Source organism: Haliotis cracherodii, unplaced genomic scaffold (assembly GCF_022045235.1).
Source record: "Haliotis cracherodii isolate W230 unplaced genomic scaffold, xgHalCrac1.p SCAF_13, whole genome shotgun sequence".
NCBI lineage: Eukaryota > Metazoa > Mollusca > Gastropoda > Lepetellida > Haliotidae > Haliotis > Haliotis cracherodii.
The window spans coordinates 11,165,831-11,185,695 of NW_027266268.1; the positions used below are offsets into that span (position 1 = coordinate 11,165,831).

Below are 19,865 nucleotides of genomic sequence, written 5' to 3' on the forward strand. Positions count from 1 at the left end.
TTGTACAAACGTGAATAACCACTTAGTGGGTCCGTCGCCTAACATTGGATGGCGAGAACACAGGATGTTTGGAATGATGAAACATTGAAAAATTGAATTATGGTTTTGTGGAAATATCAAATGAAGGATCATAATCAGGGTGAATCTGAGATTCAAACACATGATCATCAAAACCATGGTACACCCTGGGGATGCAACTCATGGCACCTTTTTCGACAGGACCACCTGTGCCTTTTCTTACTTTTCCGACCGCCCCTTTAAAACTGGATCACCTTTGAGCTATTGTATTATGCACAGAAACACCGAACACAGGGAGAGACTGAAAATATTGGGGGTGCAACAATATGATTAATATCTCCATACCAAGGTCATGACACAATACGATACATGTCTGAACACACCAGAAAAACACCACAAATTCATGAACTGAAATACCTGTTTATTTCAGATAGGTCGAGAAATGGTGTTCCCATGGTAACCAAGTGACAGTGAGGTCAATATGTCCCAAAACATTTGGATTGTTGGATGTGGACGTCTTCTCAAGCTCAGATTTATCCCATTTTGATGAGTTACCCTTTCGTTAACAACGTATTTCGATCATCACGTATCATGATACAGGTCATCTTCCCAAGGCAAGAACAAGGCTGGAATTACTGCGCTCAATCGTAGCGCCATCAGTGGCTATTACCAGTTATGTCCCTTCTAAGCCTCTCCTATGGACCAATCAGATTCTACCTCTCGTATCACTTGCGTTTGCTTCACACAAAATGGTGGCGTCCAGTCAGGACAACCTGATCAATAATATAGATATATTTTGTGATAAAACGGGTCTTACATGGCTAAATGCAGCAAATCATGTGATCACCTTGATTAAAAACATGAAAAGATTTGGACAATATCTACAGATAATGAGTTGGCGGTGCACATGCTTTGCAAATCCTGCAATCGATCGAAATCTGCACGACAGTTTACGAACAGGATTTCGATTTCGGTGCACGATTTAGATTGGACTTTGCATAGACTCGTTAGTCCAGCCAAAATGTAACTCCATAATACCAGCCTAGTTCGGCAAGGGTGGAAACTGGACTTTTATAGTCAGTTAACTCTCTTGCCTCGGGAACATGCATACAGGTCTGCATGTATCATATCGAAGACCATGTATTGCAGTACAGCAGAGTTTCAATGCATCATTTCACACTTGGATGACAAACAGAAGAAACAGAACACTGACACCCTGAAAACAATGCACATTCTGGTATTTAATTTTTCCAGCAGTTTGTTGAAAAACTTGTCACTTGAAATACTTCATTTTCAAAATACCAGTGTTGTTAAAAATAGTCAGACTGTAACCACTATGCTATCTTAGTCGTAAAGTAATACAGTACATGAAAACGCGACATGCTGAGGAAACGTATCCATCATAAAAGGAAACTTATTGAAGCTTAACTAATACCTAGTTCGTAGATTTGATTCATTTCATTAAACAGTGGCTCGAGACCTCTGTGCATGCAAGCAGAAACTAGTACTATACAATCATTATTTATGTTATTACCATTTAAATGTCACCTCTAAATATATAAAACTGTTTTAAAAAGTTGATCTATTGTTGGGTGAAATATATTTTGGGGCTAAATCAAGTCAATTGCAGGCTCTTCTACCCTACTTTTGCCAACTGAGAACATCTTTCCCCTATCATTGTCAGCTGAGATTTTCCTTCCAGGATTATTCTGAACTAAAACATTCTTCCCCAGTTATTGTCACTGATGTATTTCCACGGCTGAAATTAGATTTTTTATCTAAGCCTAATCTAAGCAACCGATGTTATTTTTAAGCGTGATTAAGTTTGACCTTTGTATTGCAAAGTACAGACTTCCTGTAATCTTGTGAGATTCCACAACTCTGCTAACTACACAGGGTTGAAATGTCCCCTTCCTCTTTCCTCACAACAACTGCATTGTTATTTATCCTTGTCAACAGCGCTCCAATCTTGTCCGGATCGAGTTCGGACTTAAAATACTTTTCTAGTTCCAAGTCCACCTCACGTACGTTCAGTTCTCTATCAACATGAAACACAATCCCAATAAACACGTCTTTGAAAGGTGCGTTGTCATTATCACAGATGCCATGTAACAGCAAAGATGCCGTTGGCGACAAGCCCTCAAGGTGATCAATAACGACAGATCGTCCAGTCTTAAAATTAGCCCTTATTTTATCATCAAGGTTTTCCTTCTGCACCCTTGCATCAAGATGATTCAAGAGCCTTGCGTCCATGTAGCCGTCATCTTGCACACTGCTTGTCAGATGGTTAAAAAGGGAGGCAACTCTTCGGGCCAGGCAGCTTGCAGCTGCATGTTGGTCTTTCTGCACAGCGAACAACACAACGGCTGGGTATTCAGGGTCAGTGGCATTGAGAATGTGTTTGACAGATGACTTGATGGTTTTCCATGTTCTCTTGTCCTGGGACTTGAAGGACATTCGAAGGTCATCAACCTTGGACACAAAGCCTTGAAAGCTGGGACTGCGTGCGAGTTGAAACCTACGGGATCCAGAGAAGAGGTATCCCGATAGAATTAGAACTACTAGAACCACGAGTCCCATCCAGACATAGGGTGACGTTAGAACAGTCCTCTGATTCCTAGGTTGCTGGGGAGCTGAAACAAAATATGGAGACAATGTGAAATGACTATAATAGGTTAAAAAAAATAATGGTCTTGGTTGTCAGGCAACGTCCGCCCCAGGTTTCGGTTTTATTTCCATTTTAGAAAAATCGAAAAGCTGAATACTAAAAAACAATGCAATCCAATATAGCACACAGTTACTTCCCTTTACATACACACTTATTTACTGCGCATCTCGTGTTATGGTCATGGAGGCTAAAGGAGTTTGTAGAAAAAGAAGAACCACTGCCCACCCGCACTATACTGGGTACTTTCAAAAGTCATTGCCTGAGATGCAATTCTTTAATTTTCAAGCCATACTTAATAGTATTCCAGTTATATCACAGCTTGTTAGCTTTAATGTGGGGACCCGTGAACATCTGGGGTAGAATAGGTCTTCAGCAACCCATGCTTGCCATAAAAGGTGACTATGGTTGTCGTAAAAGGAGACTAATGGGATCGGGTGGTCAGACTCGCTGACTTTATTGATGCAGATCACCAATCCAAATTGCGTGGATCGATGCTTATGATATCAATCACTGGATTGTCTTGTCCAGACTCGATTATTTTACAGACCGCCGTCATATACCTGGAATATTGCTGAGTGCGGCGTTAAACAACAAACCAAACCAAAAGCTTAATGTGGGAGGAAAGCCTAAAGTGATGCAGGTCTCAGACATTTACCACTTTGGTTTTGTTTGTCGTAAGAGGCAATTAACGGGATTGGTTAATGCATGTCATCGATCCCATGATGTCAACCACTGAATTTTCTGGTCCAGACTTGATTATTTACAGACCGCTGTCATATAGCTTGAATATTGTCGAGTGCGGCCTGTGGCCTTTATACTGAAATAAACTTCGTCTGGATAAACTTCTTCTACAATCACTTTGTGGAATGCGGAGGGTTTAATATTCAAGCTCTTCATACATCGTCAGATTTCGTACCTGCAGGCCTTTGCTCTTTCTGCATTGGAGACAAATCTGGGTACATTCTCTCATATCCCGGTGAAGGGCCTCCACCAGACACATTCCCCCGAGGATTTGACCGTTGATAAGGTATGGGAGATATGTCACTATCGGACGCATTCCCCCGACGGTTTGCCCATCGTGGAAGTTTGGGGGATGGAGTCACAGCTGCTGGAGAGGCTCTGGTAGTGGCATAGCTGCTGTCAACATCATCTTCTTGTGAGTCTGTGTACTTATCCTCATCTTCATCTTCATCCTCGCTGTCATGTTCCCTGTATGATCGACTGCTGGTGTTGTGGGAAGTATTAGGGGTCGTTGCCCTCCGATTCCGATTGTTTAAAGATGGACTGTCTGCATCAGAACCCTTGGATGAATTTAAACTCCTGAGATTGTGACCACCCTTTATTTTGCCTGGCATAGTGGAGGTCCTTGTTCTGAAATCAAACAGTCATTGCCATTTACAGAAAACACATCTGTTATGATACTAACACTGGTCTTTTAGTCACAGACTACTAAAATCTTTGAAAACCAGTTGAATTAATTATTGACTGGTCAACTGTTATTGGTATGCACACTTTGTATTACTTCTTGAATTGGAAACAGAAGTCTGTCTGAGCACATTCAGTAAATGAAACAACCCTGCATGGTATGATTTCATTCTTAAAATATCATTTTTAATGTTTATGTTAAAAGCCCACGAGTGAGAGACTGAGTATGCTTTACGCCACTTTTAGCAATATTCCAGCAATATCACAATGGAGAACACCAGAAATGGGCTTCACACATTATACCCATGCAGGGAATCAAACCCTTGTCTTCGGTGTGATGAAGGAATGCTTTAACCACCAGGTTACCCCTTCGTCCAGAACCCCTTGAGATCAAACAGGGTGAGAAGATTTTCTAGTCAGTCAAATAATGCATGTTATTGCCCTGAATTACACTCATGTCAATAATCAGATCTCTCAAATCAATTATAAAGCCCTTCTCATCTTAAGTAGTTTTAGTTGTTTTTTGGTCAAGAATATAATGATACAATGTGTCTGTTGGATTGGTCTTAGTAATGTATCATTTAAATGACCAGTCCCTAAATAGTGTTAAAATGTACATTTTTTTCATATGAAAAAAATAGAACTGAGTTGCTTTTTGATTGCCCTGTATAGTTGTGATAGTTGTTGTTTGCTCATGAATATAATAATACAATGCAATTTATTTTATCTTTAGCTGCATTCCAGCGTATCATATAGGAAACGATCATACACAGTGACGTGCTTACATTAATCTAATATTCCGCGATGCACGCATGCACTCGTTATCAGGAGAACCTGAACTACAACATGAACCGGTTTCGGTTTTGGGATTGGGAATATATATTGACACGTCAGCCATTTAGAGTACCATGTTCGTTTCTGTATTTGGATTTTGGCTAGGGTATATTTCTGTGTACAGAAATGAGCTGGAGTATGTTTCTGTAGTAGCCTATACCTGTGCCGACGACAACACCTTCAGCGTTATTATGTCATTCACCAACCTCTTCCTTTAATTTTGCCAATACACCCTCTTTTGTTGTCATTTTTTCATGACCCCCACTAATCTCACCACTACCCCTGAAATAAATGACCAGTCCCAAACCTTAATGTTTCAAGTTGAGCTAAAATAAAACCATTAGTCATTATTCTTACATATGAATTTAAAACTAAAATATACACCTTCATTTCCAACACATCTTATTCTGGTGTCTGATTAAAATGGGATCTTGAGAATAATAACGATTGAACCAAGTGTGGGCCCATGCCGACGTACTCAGATTTTTAGTTTCACTTTCACTTTTCCTAAATTTAAGTTTGATTGACGTTGAACAGTCTGCAAAGACATTTTAGTTGCGTGTGAAACTATCCCTTTCCCCATTCTACACCTTCCTCAATGTTCTTACCTTATCGTTTTAAGTTAATAAGCCATGTGATCCCTACACAGCAAGATTCTGTGTTGGCAAGACGGTTCCCGGCTTTCTTTCAATCTCTGCGCTTTGCGACCCAAGCGGAGAAATGCTCCTTAGAGTCTAAACAAATATTGCAGTTAAAACGTAACAGCGCGCAACTTTGACTATAAGGTTATTATGTGATTATGATAAACGGGAAATGAATATACGTTTGGATCTGTTATATCTTTTTGGAAGTTGACATTTTTTGTCAATATTGTAAGCGATCAACGAAATGTTTATATATTTAGATCGAAGTTTGAGCTGAGCTCCGTCTCTACATATAACAACGTGACGCTACGCGGAGAGAGTTGAGAACCAGCCAGATAAGATCAAACGACGTTTTAACAGGTCGTCGTCATTTGGGGAAAACCCAGTGAAACAGAAGATTTTTACAAAGAGGAAGTTATGGAAATTTTCAGTTTTCATGTAATGTTAATACACTTTTAGTTTTCTAATCATCCGTTAGAATCTATCCTCCATCATTTGAAAGAGAATCTCAGGTTGGTCGATCGGCATCGCGAGAAATGCCATTGTGTTTCTGAAAATGATCATGCAATTAGTTTTATATACTTTTTTAATATGGCAGCCATATTGTCATTGACTACCTTATGAATCTTTTTAAAATTTGAAGTGCGGTTGTCAAGGAGTATCTATTCTTGTACAATATTCAACCCTAAGAAAGGATAAGAATTTATGGATGATCAACTTCTTTATTACAATCAGAGACCATGCATATACCGATATGTCTCTGTTACAATTATTAAGAGCGACGTTTCGGTGTAGGTTCTTACACCGTTATCAAGCAAGTGATGCTTGATAACGGTGTTAGAACCTAAACTGAAACGTCGCTCTTAATTGTAATAAAGAAGATGTTCATCCATAAATTCTTATCCTTACTTAGTACTCCAACTTCTAAATGCCTATCAAAGAAAATATTCATCCCCATTCAATCACCAGACGTATACTCCTATTAACATATTTATCTTCATTTGTGAAACCCCACATTCGTACAATTAAATGTGTGAAGCCCTTTTCCGTTGTCCCCTGCTGTAATATTGCTGTAATATTGCTAAAAGCAGGGTAAAACCATACTCACTCACTCATATGTGAAACAGCAGCGACGTCATAGCTGAAGATAGTTGATGTCATTCGACAAATTGTGGTTCCGCTGCTGTTGCAATTAACTTGCTATCCATAAAGGTAAACACTAAAATCCGTCTCTGTAAGAAGACATCTCTTTCGGTAATATATAGAGCATTATATGAGTGTTCATGTCATACCATGTTTACAACACTTGTGCCTAAATACCGGAATTTTGACACTTGTGTCGTAAACATATTATGACATGAACACTCATAAAATATCCCCTATATATTGATGGTACCTATCATGTGTGTATTCTTATACATGTTGATTATATTTGCAGATGCAGTGTTGTGTATTGTGAGTTCAAGAGACGATAATGAGTTGTGAGCAGATATACAGCCACAGAGATCTAGAGGTGGGGGATCTGGTGGAGTTCAAGCGAGGGTTGTATTCTCACTGGGCTGTCTATATAGGTACGATGCTCTGAAATTGTAGTTTCTCAAAATACTTCATGTTTAATGATCATCTTTAATATTGTCATCAGTGCATTTCATCCACAGATTATCAATTTATTTGGGTGCTGGCAAATATGGCCCCATAATTCCACTTGCGTTACTTATTATAATCAGAGTAACATTCTAACAACACCGATACCAAGTCTAATTCATTTATCTGGTTTCAAGATTTTGTTTTGTTAAATCTTTGATCTTCTTTAAGTGGTGGAAAATTTGTTTTCAAATTATTGTCATATGGATCTTCAAATTTTTCATCTTCTGCACACATAGAATGATAAAAGTTTACAAATCTCAGAGTGCAATCCTTATCATCCATCATCAAACCATTTTTTAACAACTTGTTACCATTGTTATCTTTCAATGTATACTCATGGGGAAAGGTGAAAATCGCACGTATTTGTAAAAATTCATGAAGCTATTATTGATTATTATTTATCATGTATCACATATAATTTGGGGCTTTTTTCATCTGTATTGGGTCATTTTTGCCAATGTTTTTGCTTGGGGCAGTTTTAACATGGGGCTTTTTCAGCCATAATCCATCTATGTTCTGAGAAATATGTTGTATTTTATCACTTTTTATGTTTATTCTCTTATGGTAAGAAAGTAATGGAAAACACTAATTGTTTTCCCCAATTTCAAATTATGTAAATAATCACTTAATCCACAGGATAATCAGACCCATCGCATCATCTACTTAGGCTACTGAATGTAATTAAGGATCCTGATAAGAAAGTACATTCATTAGCAAGTTCTGTTGTCTTTTCTCACTATGCAAGGACCAACACATCATTACCTCATTAAAATTGTCTGGGTTTTTTTATTTAATGCAATGTTATCATTAGTGTATGTTTATGTATGTGTAAAGATTAACAATTGTTGGATAATTTACAATTATAATTATATGGTATATATGCAGCTTATGATTATAATAGGATCAGCCAGTAATTATGTAAATACAGTGTAATCACTTAATCCACAGGATAATCAGGCCCATGGCATTATCTACCTTGGTTACTGAATGTAATTAAGGATCCTGATAAGAAAGTACATTCATTAGCAAGTTCTGTTGTCTTTTCTCACTATGCAAGGGCCAACACAACATTAACTTGTTAAAGTTGTCTGTTGTTTTAATTTAATGCAATGTTATCATCAGTGTATGTTTATGTATGTGTAAATTTTAACAATTGTTGGATAATTTACAATCATAATAATAGGTATATATGCAGCTTATGATCATAATAGGATCTGCCAGAAATTGTGTATTTTGAGTGTACAGTCTACATCTTTAGCCACTAGTTCGAAACTTGAGTCTTTTATAATTGTGTTTGATCCAGTAAGTTGATAATAGTCCATATATTAACACTAAAATCTACTTGACATCATGCCAAGAGTCGGAGTCCTGGGCCCCAGTCAGTCCACAGTGATCTTAGTGCTACAACTATCGGGAGCCAGTGTTATAGTATGGGGTATGGGAGTTATAATCACCTTAGCGTCATGATCGCTTTGTGGAACAGACCCCTCACTTGCAGACTCCAAGGTTTATGACACTTTCACAGACTGCAGTGTATCAATCTCATTAAAATCAGATCTAAGTTCTCACTGCTGCTAATCAAAGATCTGAGGACATCCAATTACGGGTCACGTCAGAACAACCTTTCGCGAACTTTCGCGACCACTGAAATGGCTAACAAGAAGTCGACATCAGCCAGTTAGAAAGCAGCTTTCTCGAGCTTTACGGGACTCGTTTCAACCTGGTGAATTCAATTTCAGACTACGCTTGAAAAATATTTTGACACAGTTCTCGATTAAAATTTTGAAAACTGAACAAACAAACATTCCGGAATGTCTAATATATAGTTGAGATTGTATGGCAGTGCTTCCCACGTACTCTGCAGCGCCTCCTCCGTTCAAATGTTTATCCCTAGGAAGCGAGAGTTACATGATAATTTTGACGGAATCAGTCAACTGTCATTCGGAATACCCTGTGTTGCATGAGTTGGAGCACATTGTGACTGTCACTTTCATGATCTGGTGAGTGATGCTTTGATTGGTCAGATGAAAGGTTCTGATGTGACCCGTAATGGGATGTCCTCAGATCTTTGTTTAGCAATAGCGAGAACTGAAATCTGATTTTAATGAGATTGGCATTGTATCATCAGACATGTAATAATCATGGTAAGCCAACTTACTTATATTGATGCTTGTTTCCAGGAGGGGGAGAGGTCGTTCACCTCGCAGGGGAAGAAGATGATGGGCTAGCCAATGTTGGAGGAAGACATGTTTTCACTGTAAGCGGAACTACATTTAATAAGGCCTTGGTCCGCATCGACTTATTTGATGATGTTGCGGGTCTTGACAAGGTCTACAGAAACAACACGAAGGACAAGAGGTGGAGGTAAGATGACTGATCTGGTAGACATTTGTCATGTTGGAACCCTGGGTAATGTGCTAGGAACCCTGGGTATGGTGCTAGGAGCCATGGGTAATGTGCTAGGAACCATGGGTAATGTGCTAAGAAGCATGGGTAATGTGCTAGGAACCATGGGTAATGTGCTAGGAGCCATGGGTAATGTGCTCTGGGTATGGTGCTAGGAATCCTGGGTATGGCACTAGGAACCCTGGGTATGGTGCTAGGAACCCTGGGTATGGCACTAGGAACCCTGGGTATGGCGCTAGGAGCCATGGGTAATGTGCTAGGAACCATGGGTAATGTGCTAAGAAGCATGGGTAATGTGCTAGGAGCCATGGGTAATGTGCTCTGGGTATGGTGCTAGGAATCCTGGGTATGGCACTAGGAACCCTGGGTATGGTGCTAGGAACCCTGGGTATGGCACTAGGAACACTGGGTATGGCGCTAGGAACCCTGGGTAAGGTGCTAGGAACCCTGGGTATGGCGCTAGGATCCCTGGGTAAGGTGCTAGGAACCCTGGGTAAGGTGGTGGGAACCCTGGGTATGGCGCTAGGAACCCTGGGTAAGGTGCTAGGAACCCTGGGTAAGGTGCTAGGAGCCCTGGGTATGGCGCTAGGAACCCTGGGTAAGGTGCTAGGAACCCTGGGTATGGCGCTAGGAACCCTGGGTATGGCGCTAGGAACCCTGGGTAAGGTGCTAGGAACCCTGGGTATGGCGCTAGGAACCCTGGGTAAGGTGCTAGGAACCCTGGGTATGGCACTAGGAACCCTGGGTATGGCACTAGGAACCCTGGGTAAGGTGCTAGGAACCCTGGGTATGGCACTAGGAACCCTGGGTAAGGTGCTAAGAACCCTGGGTATGGCGCTAGGAACCCTGGGTAAGGTGCTAGGAACCCTGGGTATGGCACTAGGATCTGATCAGGGCAAAACTTCTTCATGTCCAACGCATGCTATTTCCAGGTCACGCTGAATAACCACTCGTACCCTTCTCTTGGCCATGTTAACTAGGGCTGTTACGCTTCACTCGCATATTCGGTGAATCAAACCATATCCATTCATGAATTGAATTTGTTATTCTTGGACACAAGAATCGAATATTTATGAATATGCAATCATGTGGATTTACATACCCTGTACCTACAAATATCCATAAGACCATATATTATGCATAGATTTCGTCAAAAACAACACTCTTATAATATTTAATTTGACAGTATTGTGGTCACTGGTCATTGTCGCATTTAAGCAGATACTAGTACCTTGATAAATGCAGTATATAAATGTATGATATGTTAATAATTAACAAACCATGTCAAATAATTTATCTTATTGTTTCACTGAATATAACTGCTGAGGTGTTATTGTATTCATGAATTAATATTTGTATGCGTTACTCTATATTCGTAGTATGAATCGTATTCGCCTCATAGTGTATTTGTTGCAGCCCTAATGTTTATGACTGGTTCCGTCTAAGCGCAAACGGGCAATTGTTTGATTCATGTATGTTTCCACCATATATCATATATATTCTAGATGCAGATTTAAAACACATCAGGACTTACGGTATTATACAGTATGGTTGAACACATTTAACTTTATCTTGGGTATATTTTTTGATGTTAGATATGTGAACAATCATAAATTGTTTCTGAGGGATTCTTTGACTGAAGTACTTGAAGTCTTACCCTCATTCATCTTACAGGGCAAGGGAGGTAACTGACTAAGAGTCCAGTTTCCACCATTGCCATACTAGGGTGGAATTTTGGAGTTATATTATGGCTGGACTAACAAGTCTATGCATAGTCCCATTAAAATAGCGTAACAATATCTACATCCGGTTCGTAAACTGCCGTGCACATTTTGGTCTATTACAGGATTTGCAAAGTATGTCTACCTCCAAATCTTTTCATGTTTTTTATCAAGGTGCTCACGTGATTTGATGCACTTTGCTCGATCACATCGTCTTGACTGGGCGCCTCCATTTTATTTGAAGCAAATGCAAGTGATATGAGAATTGGAATCTGACTGGTCAATGGGAAAGACAAAGAAGGAAGTCATAATTGGTGCTACTATCGAGCCCATACATTCCAGCCTAGTTTGGCAAGGGTGGAAACTGGACTTGTACAGTCAGTTAACTCGCTTGCCTTGAGAAGATGACGCTCATTCTGATTGGTTTGTCTATTTCACACATAACATTCATCAATAGGGTGGTGACGAAATGGCAACTCTGGGATTTGAATGATTTTGTTAAAATGAATTGGTCTATCAGCTGTTGTGTGTGATTGGCTGAAAATAGGTATTAGATCATGGAATCTTTTGAGACATTTCGCTGCATATGAATACTTTCTTGAAAAGTAGCATACTTTGCTCAATCCCAAATTTGAAGAACATGACTTGGACAGGCTGAATATGGCCCAATGATACAACTGCTGAATACAGCCAATGGTACAGCTGTTGAATACAGCCAATGATACATGTAGCTGAATATGACTCAGTGATACAGCTGCTGATTATGGCCAAATGATACAACTACTGATTATGGCCAAATGATACAACTGCTGAATATGGTCAAATGATACAGCTGTTGAATACAGCCAATGATACAGCTGCTGAATACAGCCAATGGTACAGCTGCTGAATACAGCCAATGATACAGCTGCTGAATACAGCCAATGGTACTGCTGCTGAATACAGCCAATGATACAGCTGCTGAATACAGCCAATGATACAGCTGCAGGATATGACCCAATGATACAGCTGTTGAATACAGCCAATGGTACAGCTGCTGAATACAGCCAATGATACAGCTGCTGAATACAGCCAATGATACAGCTGCTGGATATGACCCAATGATACAGCTGCTGGATATGACCCAATGATACATGCAGCTGAATACAGCCAATGATACAGCTGCTGAATACAGCCAATGGTACAGCTGCTGAATACAGCCAATGATACGGCTGCTGAATACAGCCAATGATACAGCTGCTGGATATGACCCAATGATACAGCTGTTGAATACAGCCAATGGTACAGCTGCTGAATACAGCCAATGATACAGCTGCTGAATACAGCCAATGATACAGCTGCTGGATATGACCCAATGATACAGCTGCTGGATATGACCCAATGATACATGCAGCTGAATACAGCCAATGATACAGCTGCTGAATACAGCCAATGGTACAGCTGCTGAATACAGCCAATGATACAGCTGCTGAATACAGCCAATGATACAGCTGCTGGATATGACCCAATGATACAGCTGCTGAATACAGCCAATGGTACAGCTGCTGAATACAGCCAATGGTACAGCTGCTGAATACAGCCAATTGTCACAGCTGCAGAATACAGCCAATGATACAGCTGTTGAATACAACCAATGATACATGCAGCTGACACAATCCTTGTGTTTGTGATAACAAGCAAACAATTATTATGGACATGCATTTGGTGACTCCAACAATTCTATTTTTCAGTCCATTCTCAGCACCCGAAATAGTAAGAAGAGCTCTGTCCAAACTTGGGCGCGTCGGCTACAACCTTATCTTCAGCAACTGTGAACATTTTGTGTCTTGGTGCAGATATGACATGGAACGGAGTGATCAGGTTTGTCAGTTTCAGTGTTTTTAGGGGTTGGTTATAGCAGATTTTATCATAGATACTAAGGATGCATATTAACATAATCTCTTGCAATCTGACAGAGATCATGATCTCATCATCCCAGATAAAATAGATAAAAAAAATCTCCAAGCAATGAAAACATATGCAATTGTGTGCTTTTATTAATGTAGGGCAGTATTTAACATGTAAGATGGTTCACTGATATTATGATCCTGAAAGAATGAAAAGTGGGAACAAAATAATTAAAAAAGCACTATTTTTTAAAACAAAGAAACTGCATGTGTTTTGGGTTTTTCCCCCATCTACCCCTGCCCACTGAAATCTGTGCCAAAAAACAAATATGTGTTCTTATAATGTTTTGAAATTATTCATCTACAGTACTCAAAAGAAGTTAATGACCCCGATTCTTTCATATTACTATAGTTAATCTGTCATATATGATAGATTAACCTTTGTAATATGAAATAATTCTCATTTGTATTGTGATACAAGTGTGTCGATCAATAAATTGACAAGATGCTTATGCTGTTTTACTAACTCTTACTGAAATTTATTGATCGCACACTGGTATCACAAGTTAAGGACCTTGTTCTGACCCAATTTGGGCTCACTACATTCAAATACTACCAGAATAGCAGCAAACATCAAAGACCCCATGATCTCCCCTCTGACAATGCTTAAACGATACGTACCTAACTGCTATTGGCAGCTGTCACCGAACACTGAGCTGGTGGCAGTGGGATGAAGAGTGAGTGAGTTGGGTTTAACGCCGCTTTTAACAGTATTCCAGTTATATTACGGCGTGTCAGCTTAATGTTGGAGGAAAGCCCGAAGTGATGCAGGTCTCAGATGTTTACCACTCCGTTGAAACCCATGAGCACAGGTATGGTGCTGACAAACCTAGAAACATAATCGGGGCGAACCAGGATTCGAACCCACAATCATAGGTTAGCGTGCCCAAGCGATGCAACTATGCACAGGGAATAGCGACGCCTTAGACAACCCTGACCTCCCCAACCAGTGGGATGAAGAGTGATATTATTCACTGAAGTGCATCACCAAAGATGTTACAAAGACATGAGTATGGTTTCATGAAATGTAACAGTATTTACAAAAAGCGAATAAATAATTACCCATTCAAATGTTTATCCCACTAAAGCGTCAGATAGACGATTACGACAGAATCAGTTGTACAGCCCATAACTGTCGTTCGGAATACCCTCTGTTAACCTTTTTAAGGTTGCTTGATTAAAAAACTGTCATTTTCCTGATCTGGTAAGCATTTCTCTGATTTGCTGGATAATAGGCTTTCTGACTTGGAATGGGATGTCCTCAGATCCTTAATTTAGATTTTTATATTGTGAGAACTAAGATCTGATTTTGATGAGATTGACAGCGTTCACGAGGGACAGGTTATCCATAGGTAATACCTTGTAGCTGAAAGATTGTTGACTACGAAATATCCTCTCTTGTACTTATGTTCATATGGTCTTCAGCAACCCATGCTTGCCGCAAAAGGCGACTTTTCTTGTCGTAAAAGGCGACTAATGAGATTGGGTGTTCAGGCTCGCTGACTTGGTTGATACATGTCATCTATCCCAATTGCGTGGATCGATGCTCATGATGTCAATCACTGGATTGTCTGGTCCAGACTCGATCATTTTACAGAACGCCGTCATATAGCTGGAATATTGCTGAGTGCGGCGTTAAACAACAAACAAACAAACAAACTTATGTTCATGTTGGGTTTAGGTGGACAGTTTCAAGACTGGCTTCCTGGTCGGGTTAGCTGCAGTTGCCACAACGGCCCTTGTTGGCTTCCTCGGAGGAAGAAGTAAAACCAAGGAAGAGAAAGAGAAGGAGGAAGAATCCTACTAGATGTGTAACATCCTCGTCTTTTCAGTGTATTAGGTCCTGCCGAAAGAGCAAGTGTCAGGTCCCCGCCCATGTCATTTCAACCTCCTGTGTCCATTTTCCCCAGGCAAGGGAGTTAACTGACTATAACAGTCCAGTTTCCACCCTTGCCGATACCATTTACAGTGAAAGAGGTCAGGATAACCGTATTCGACGTAATAACCGCCCAGGGTGCTCTCAAAATAGGGGGCTCTTATTAGAATATTATATTGGCGAAAAAAACATTTGAAAGATAAATTTAGTGGTTTATGCTAACAGCCTGAAATGTTTATATATGACAGATATATTTTTCCCGAATTTAATTGCCCATAATTAAGGGTGCATATAACACAAGAGTACATATTATACGCGAATAAATAAGTCTTTTGTACATTGATCAATCGGAAGAGGTGCTAATTGGGGTTGTTCACTAGCCAATATATTAGCAAATATCGTTTGTGGCTCTTATTAGAGAGGCGCACTTATTACGTCGAATATGGTAAAAAGTACATGGTATGATAAGGATTCTTTTGGGCTACAGTATCTGCATACTTTAAGAAATTGGCAAAATCTTAGAAATTGTTTTGAAAGTCATCTGAAGTGTACATATGAATGAGAACTAGACTTTGTTCATACCGACTCTTGCATGTTTGGGACTTAAAAGATGGTGTAAAGCCAAGGCTAAAATGTTTTTGAAAAGATGATGAGATATTTTCAGGAAGCTTTTTTTGTAATATTTAAACATGAGTAAGTCTTTAGCCAATGCTGATTTTCTTTGATCATAAAGACAGTACAAAAATGTGGTAAAAAATTCAATTTTGGTCACGACTTGATCAGAGCTAAAAGACTTTTTTTGGTTAAAAAAAATCAACTTACACTTATTTTTACATTGATGTTTTTGGTGCAAGGTAGAAACTAATTATCAGCCAAATTGTTTGATAGGCATTACTTAGAAGTTGACTGATGACAAAGTAGACACAATTTATGGGTAACATCTTCTTTAATACCGTGAAGGCGACGTTTCAGTATAGATCCTTATACTGTTGTCAAGCATTGTGTCTCCTTTGTAATTTTCAGCCATTTTATTGTGTTGCATAATTTTTCAAAATATTTCCTGAGTTTTAAATTTTGATATTTCAAGTGAGTCAAAAAGAACCCTAATCCTATTTCCTCCCATCCTTGAATAGCCAGAGTGCACTTCTACCGTAACAAATACCCTGGACCCTTTTTTTGAATGACACAACACTGAATATACTGGTAGTCAAATATTGGTGAAGTATAGGCGATGTAATAACATCACAAATACTTGACTTGTGTTATTACATACAATTTCAAATACATCTGAGAAGGACTTCCCTCTGTGTTAATACTAAGAAAACATCTTTTCAGGCTGGAAATGTATCAATGGCTCGCTCTAACAAGGCTGCTGTTTTGAATTCAGATCAAAGTTTAGAAGAGTCATACTGAGCGATTGCTGAGTTCAAGCACGTCAGCAACATCTTGTGCTAGGTTAGCGGTAGGGGAGTTGGAGATGGTGACGTCACTTTGGTAACAAAGATTTGGTGGCATCCATGTGCAGGTTGTTAGTTCCAAGTTAGCTCGAAGTCCACCATTTGAGCTCGAATTAAGTCAGTTGTAACACAGGTGTTATTTGGATGAACAATGGGGGATTATAGTATACCGTAGTCTGTTCCATCTCCTGACCATAGTTTGTAGGAAAAATAATAAAACAATTTTTTTTTATATATAGATTTATTTATTTTTATGTACAAAATTTATGATATTTGTTTTAATCAGATGCATAAAACACATGACACTCATAGGACACTCGGGTACATATATTAAAAGTCAGGAACTCCATGGAGGCAGCATCTAGATTAAACATAAGTCCAGTGTCTACAAACTCTGTTCACAAGTTATCAAATCTGTTGTCAAGGAGACAGGATTTCTTCTTTCTAGACTTGGTCATGCCGGTTTCTTGGAGTTGAAGAAGTTCAGTGGGGGATTGCTCATCCTTCAATATGCTCAGGACCCACTGGTAGAGATTCGGGTGGGGGTGACCTCAGTTAACTTCAGCTTCATAGCTTTTGAGCTAACAAGCGTTCACCTGCCAGGAACAGACTATATTCCCCCATCCCTAATCCCCTTAATCCTCCCAATGTCAGTTCTGAGTTAACAGGAAGACCATGTACAGGTTTTGTATATCACAATGGAATATAACAATATGCTGGATCACCTTTCCGATTGACAATCCATTGATACTGTGTCCGTTGTCAGCTACATAAATCATCCATAAAGTTGAGCTTGTGGCTCAACTGTATATATTTATATACATTGTCATATAAAACATGTTCACTTTATTCTGGGTATTTTCTATTATGGATATATAGCAAGATATTTTTTTGTAACAAATTTCTCATCTTGAACAGGTGGTGAATGATTGTTTAAGTGACAATCTGAGGCAGCAGTGTTATAAAATTGTTGCACATATTTTCTGATATGTGATGAGGTTTAAAGATGGAAAAGCAATAATTTAGGACCTAATCTCATTTCACCTTTTACTTGATTAGTTTGAAATAAATGACCATGGTGACAGTGAAAATAAACAGATATAGCAAAAAATAATTTCCCCCCAATAAATCAGTACTTGCTGAAAACAAAAATAAATATGAAATGATATTATTATTATTTTAAATATTTGTACTTTTATTTTGTTCTCCCCAGTCTAAAGGGAAAGTGAAAATATGTCTTTTAACATTTTCTATTATTTAGTTCTATGTTACAGATTGAATGTTTTAGACAGGAATCATCACTCTGTTGAAATGAGTACTTTTTGTACCGTTTTTACTTCATCAATTCAGTTCTTTTGACTTGTAGCTGTCAGATATGTATATTTTAAAATCATTTACATATCAGTTACAATGTGCTGTTGATAATATAGACATAGATAATAATGTTATCCAAACATTTTTACTTAATGTCTTTTATACTGTTGTTGCAACTTGGTATTAAAGAATCAGAAGGATAAACTGTTTGATTTATTTGTGTGATGATAATCATTCATTATCTGAAAAGGTTTTGTATTATTTGGTCTGTCACTACCAGGACAACTGTGAAGAAGATCTGGGTTAGAACTGGTCTTCAGTAATCCATGTTTGTCGCAAGAGGTGAGCGACTATGCCTGTCGTATGAGGCACTTAAAGCCCCATCTGCGGTAGGAACTACCGCACTCTAGTGGGCGGAGCTTGTAAGAGTGATATGACAGGTCAATATGACGTCATTAACTCTTTCAACACCAGTCAACCAGAAGTGTTTACTGCTGGGACACCGAGTTCCCAGAGACTCATGTGATAGATGAAGCCAACATTTATCAAAGAAAATATCTGCTTGTAAAATATATTTGCAACTACATGTTATACACCATTTGAAAGGTCTGATCCTATGGTTTATAAATATGAAAGTTATGTTTTTCACATTATTTAAAATAATGCATTTAGAACTTATTTAAGTTTGTTGTAAATAAAAAATGTAAGCTAGATTAGGGACCAAGGAAGCGAAAACTTGACTATTTTCAGCAAATATAAGATTTCATAAAATTCACTTACCTATTTCTGTTTTATTTTCATTGTTTACGTGATTGAAAATCATTTTAAAAAGAATTATAAACAGTATCTATATCATCACCCATTTCCCGATAACAGCGGCTGTCCGCTCAGTAACATGAAGAAATACCCCCGTTTTCGAGGCTTCGTATGAAAAGCACGTTCGTCGAAGAATGGCATGTGACACATCGCTGGAAAGCTTATTCCTTCATCTACATGCTCGTAACATCGCCTGGTTTTTTTCGTAGTTATAACTGGATTAAAATTGGTTTCTAATGACGCTTTCTTGCTGAAATCTGCAACAAGTTTCGTGATTGGTCTATTTTGAGCACGTGACCTAAGGCAGCCAATCAAATTACAGCTGTGATACCAAGCTCGTGTTTGATAAATTTCACAAGTTGGCGAAAGATTTTTGTTAAATTGTGTTATTCTGAACGTTTTAAGCAGGAAATCACGATATATATTAAAAATATGGAAGTTCGTGAATGTATCGTGCTAGGTTACGAGCTGTGACAAAGATTTTTCATGCATATATTTTTGCATTAAACATCGTGTCCGAGCCGAGAATTCGAGGCGACGAAAGCCGAGATGTCATTTGACTTACATTACACGCGATCGCACGAAAAGATGGAAATAATAACTTAGATGTAAGTTTGATTACTTTTAGATATATTTTTGTTGATTTCATTTATTACTTTGTATAATATATTTAAAGATTTGTTTAAAACGTCTTTATTTTGCTCTTTGACATGTTCGATGTGGACCCGTTGTCGAAATGTGTGTCCGAGAATTTTATTTTCAATAACATCGCGGGAAATAGTGAATAATTTTTTAATTTATCGATAAAAAAAAATGATAAATTGAAAAGGAATACTTATTTCAGACATTGTGAAATGTGATAGATTTAATAAATGAATGATATCACAGGTAGGTCCATAACGACCTAGCAGCTGTATAGCCTGTGCGTTGTCCAACGACGAACAAGCTGCTTCTTGATGAAACAAACGTGTACACGCACACTGTATCAGGAAATATATACTATACAAAAGATGTGAAAGAAAAATATTGCTTCTACTCCCAAGCGCGAATCAGTGACTCATGATTGAATATCGAGAGAGGCTTATCAACGTTT

General features: G+C 38.7%; 2 protein-coding genes across 4 annotated transcripts; one reads left to right on the top strand and one right to left on the bottom strand.

Moving 5' to 3' along the window:
- Positions 1–800: 800 nt before the first annotated feature.
- On the bottom strand, positions 801–5,648 carry LOC139458893 (torsin-1A-interacting protein 1-like). Its single transcript, XM_071240329.1, has 3 exons — positions 5,554–5,648; positions 3,603–4,057; positions 801–2,651 (listed from the first exon to the last, which is right to left on the bottom strand). Exons 2-3 carry the CDS (start codon positions 4,039–4,041, stop codon positions 1,903–1,905), a joined length of 1,188 nt encoding a protein of 395 aa, XP_071096430.1. The 5' UTR covers positions 4,042–4,057; positions 5,554–5,648; the 3' UTR covers positions 801–1,902.
- Positions 5,649–5,907: 259 nt separating this feature from the next.
- Positions 5,908–18,145, top strand: LOC139459615 (phospholipase A and acyltransferase 2-like). 3 transcript variants are annotated; one of them, XM_071241194.1, is made up of 5 exons: positions 5,908–6,101; positions 7,028–7,160; positions 9,417–9,600; positions 13,094–13,223; positions 14,991–18,145. In XM_071241194.1, exons 2-5 carry the CDS (start codon positions 7,064–7,066, stop codon positions 15,114–15,116), a joined length of 537 nt encoding a protein of 178 aa, XP_071097295.1. In that variant the 5' UTR covers positions 5,908–6,101; positions 7,028–7,063; the 3' UTR covers positions 15,117–18,145. The 3 variants fall into 3 exon arrangements, with proteins under 3 accessions (XP_071097295.1, XP_071097296.1, XP_071097297.1); XM_071241195.1 differs by having other exon boundaries at positions 5,908–6,027; XM_071241196.1 differs by having other exon boundaries at positions 5,911–6,003.
- The last annotated feature ends 1,720 nt before the right edge of the window (positions 18,146–19,865 follow it).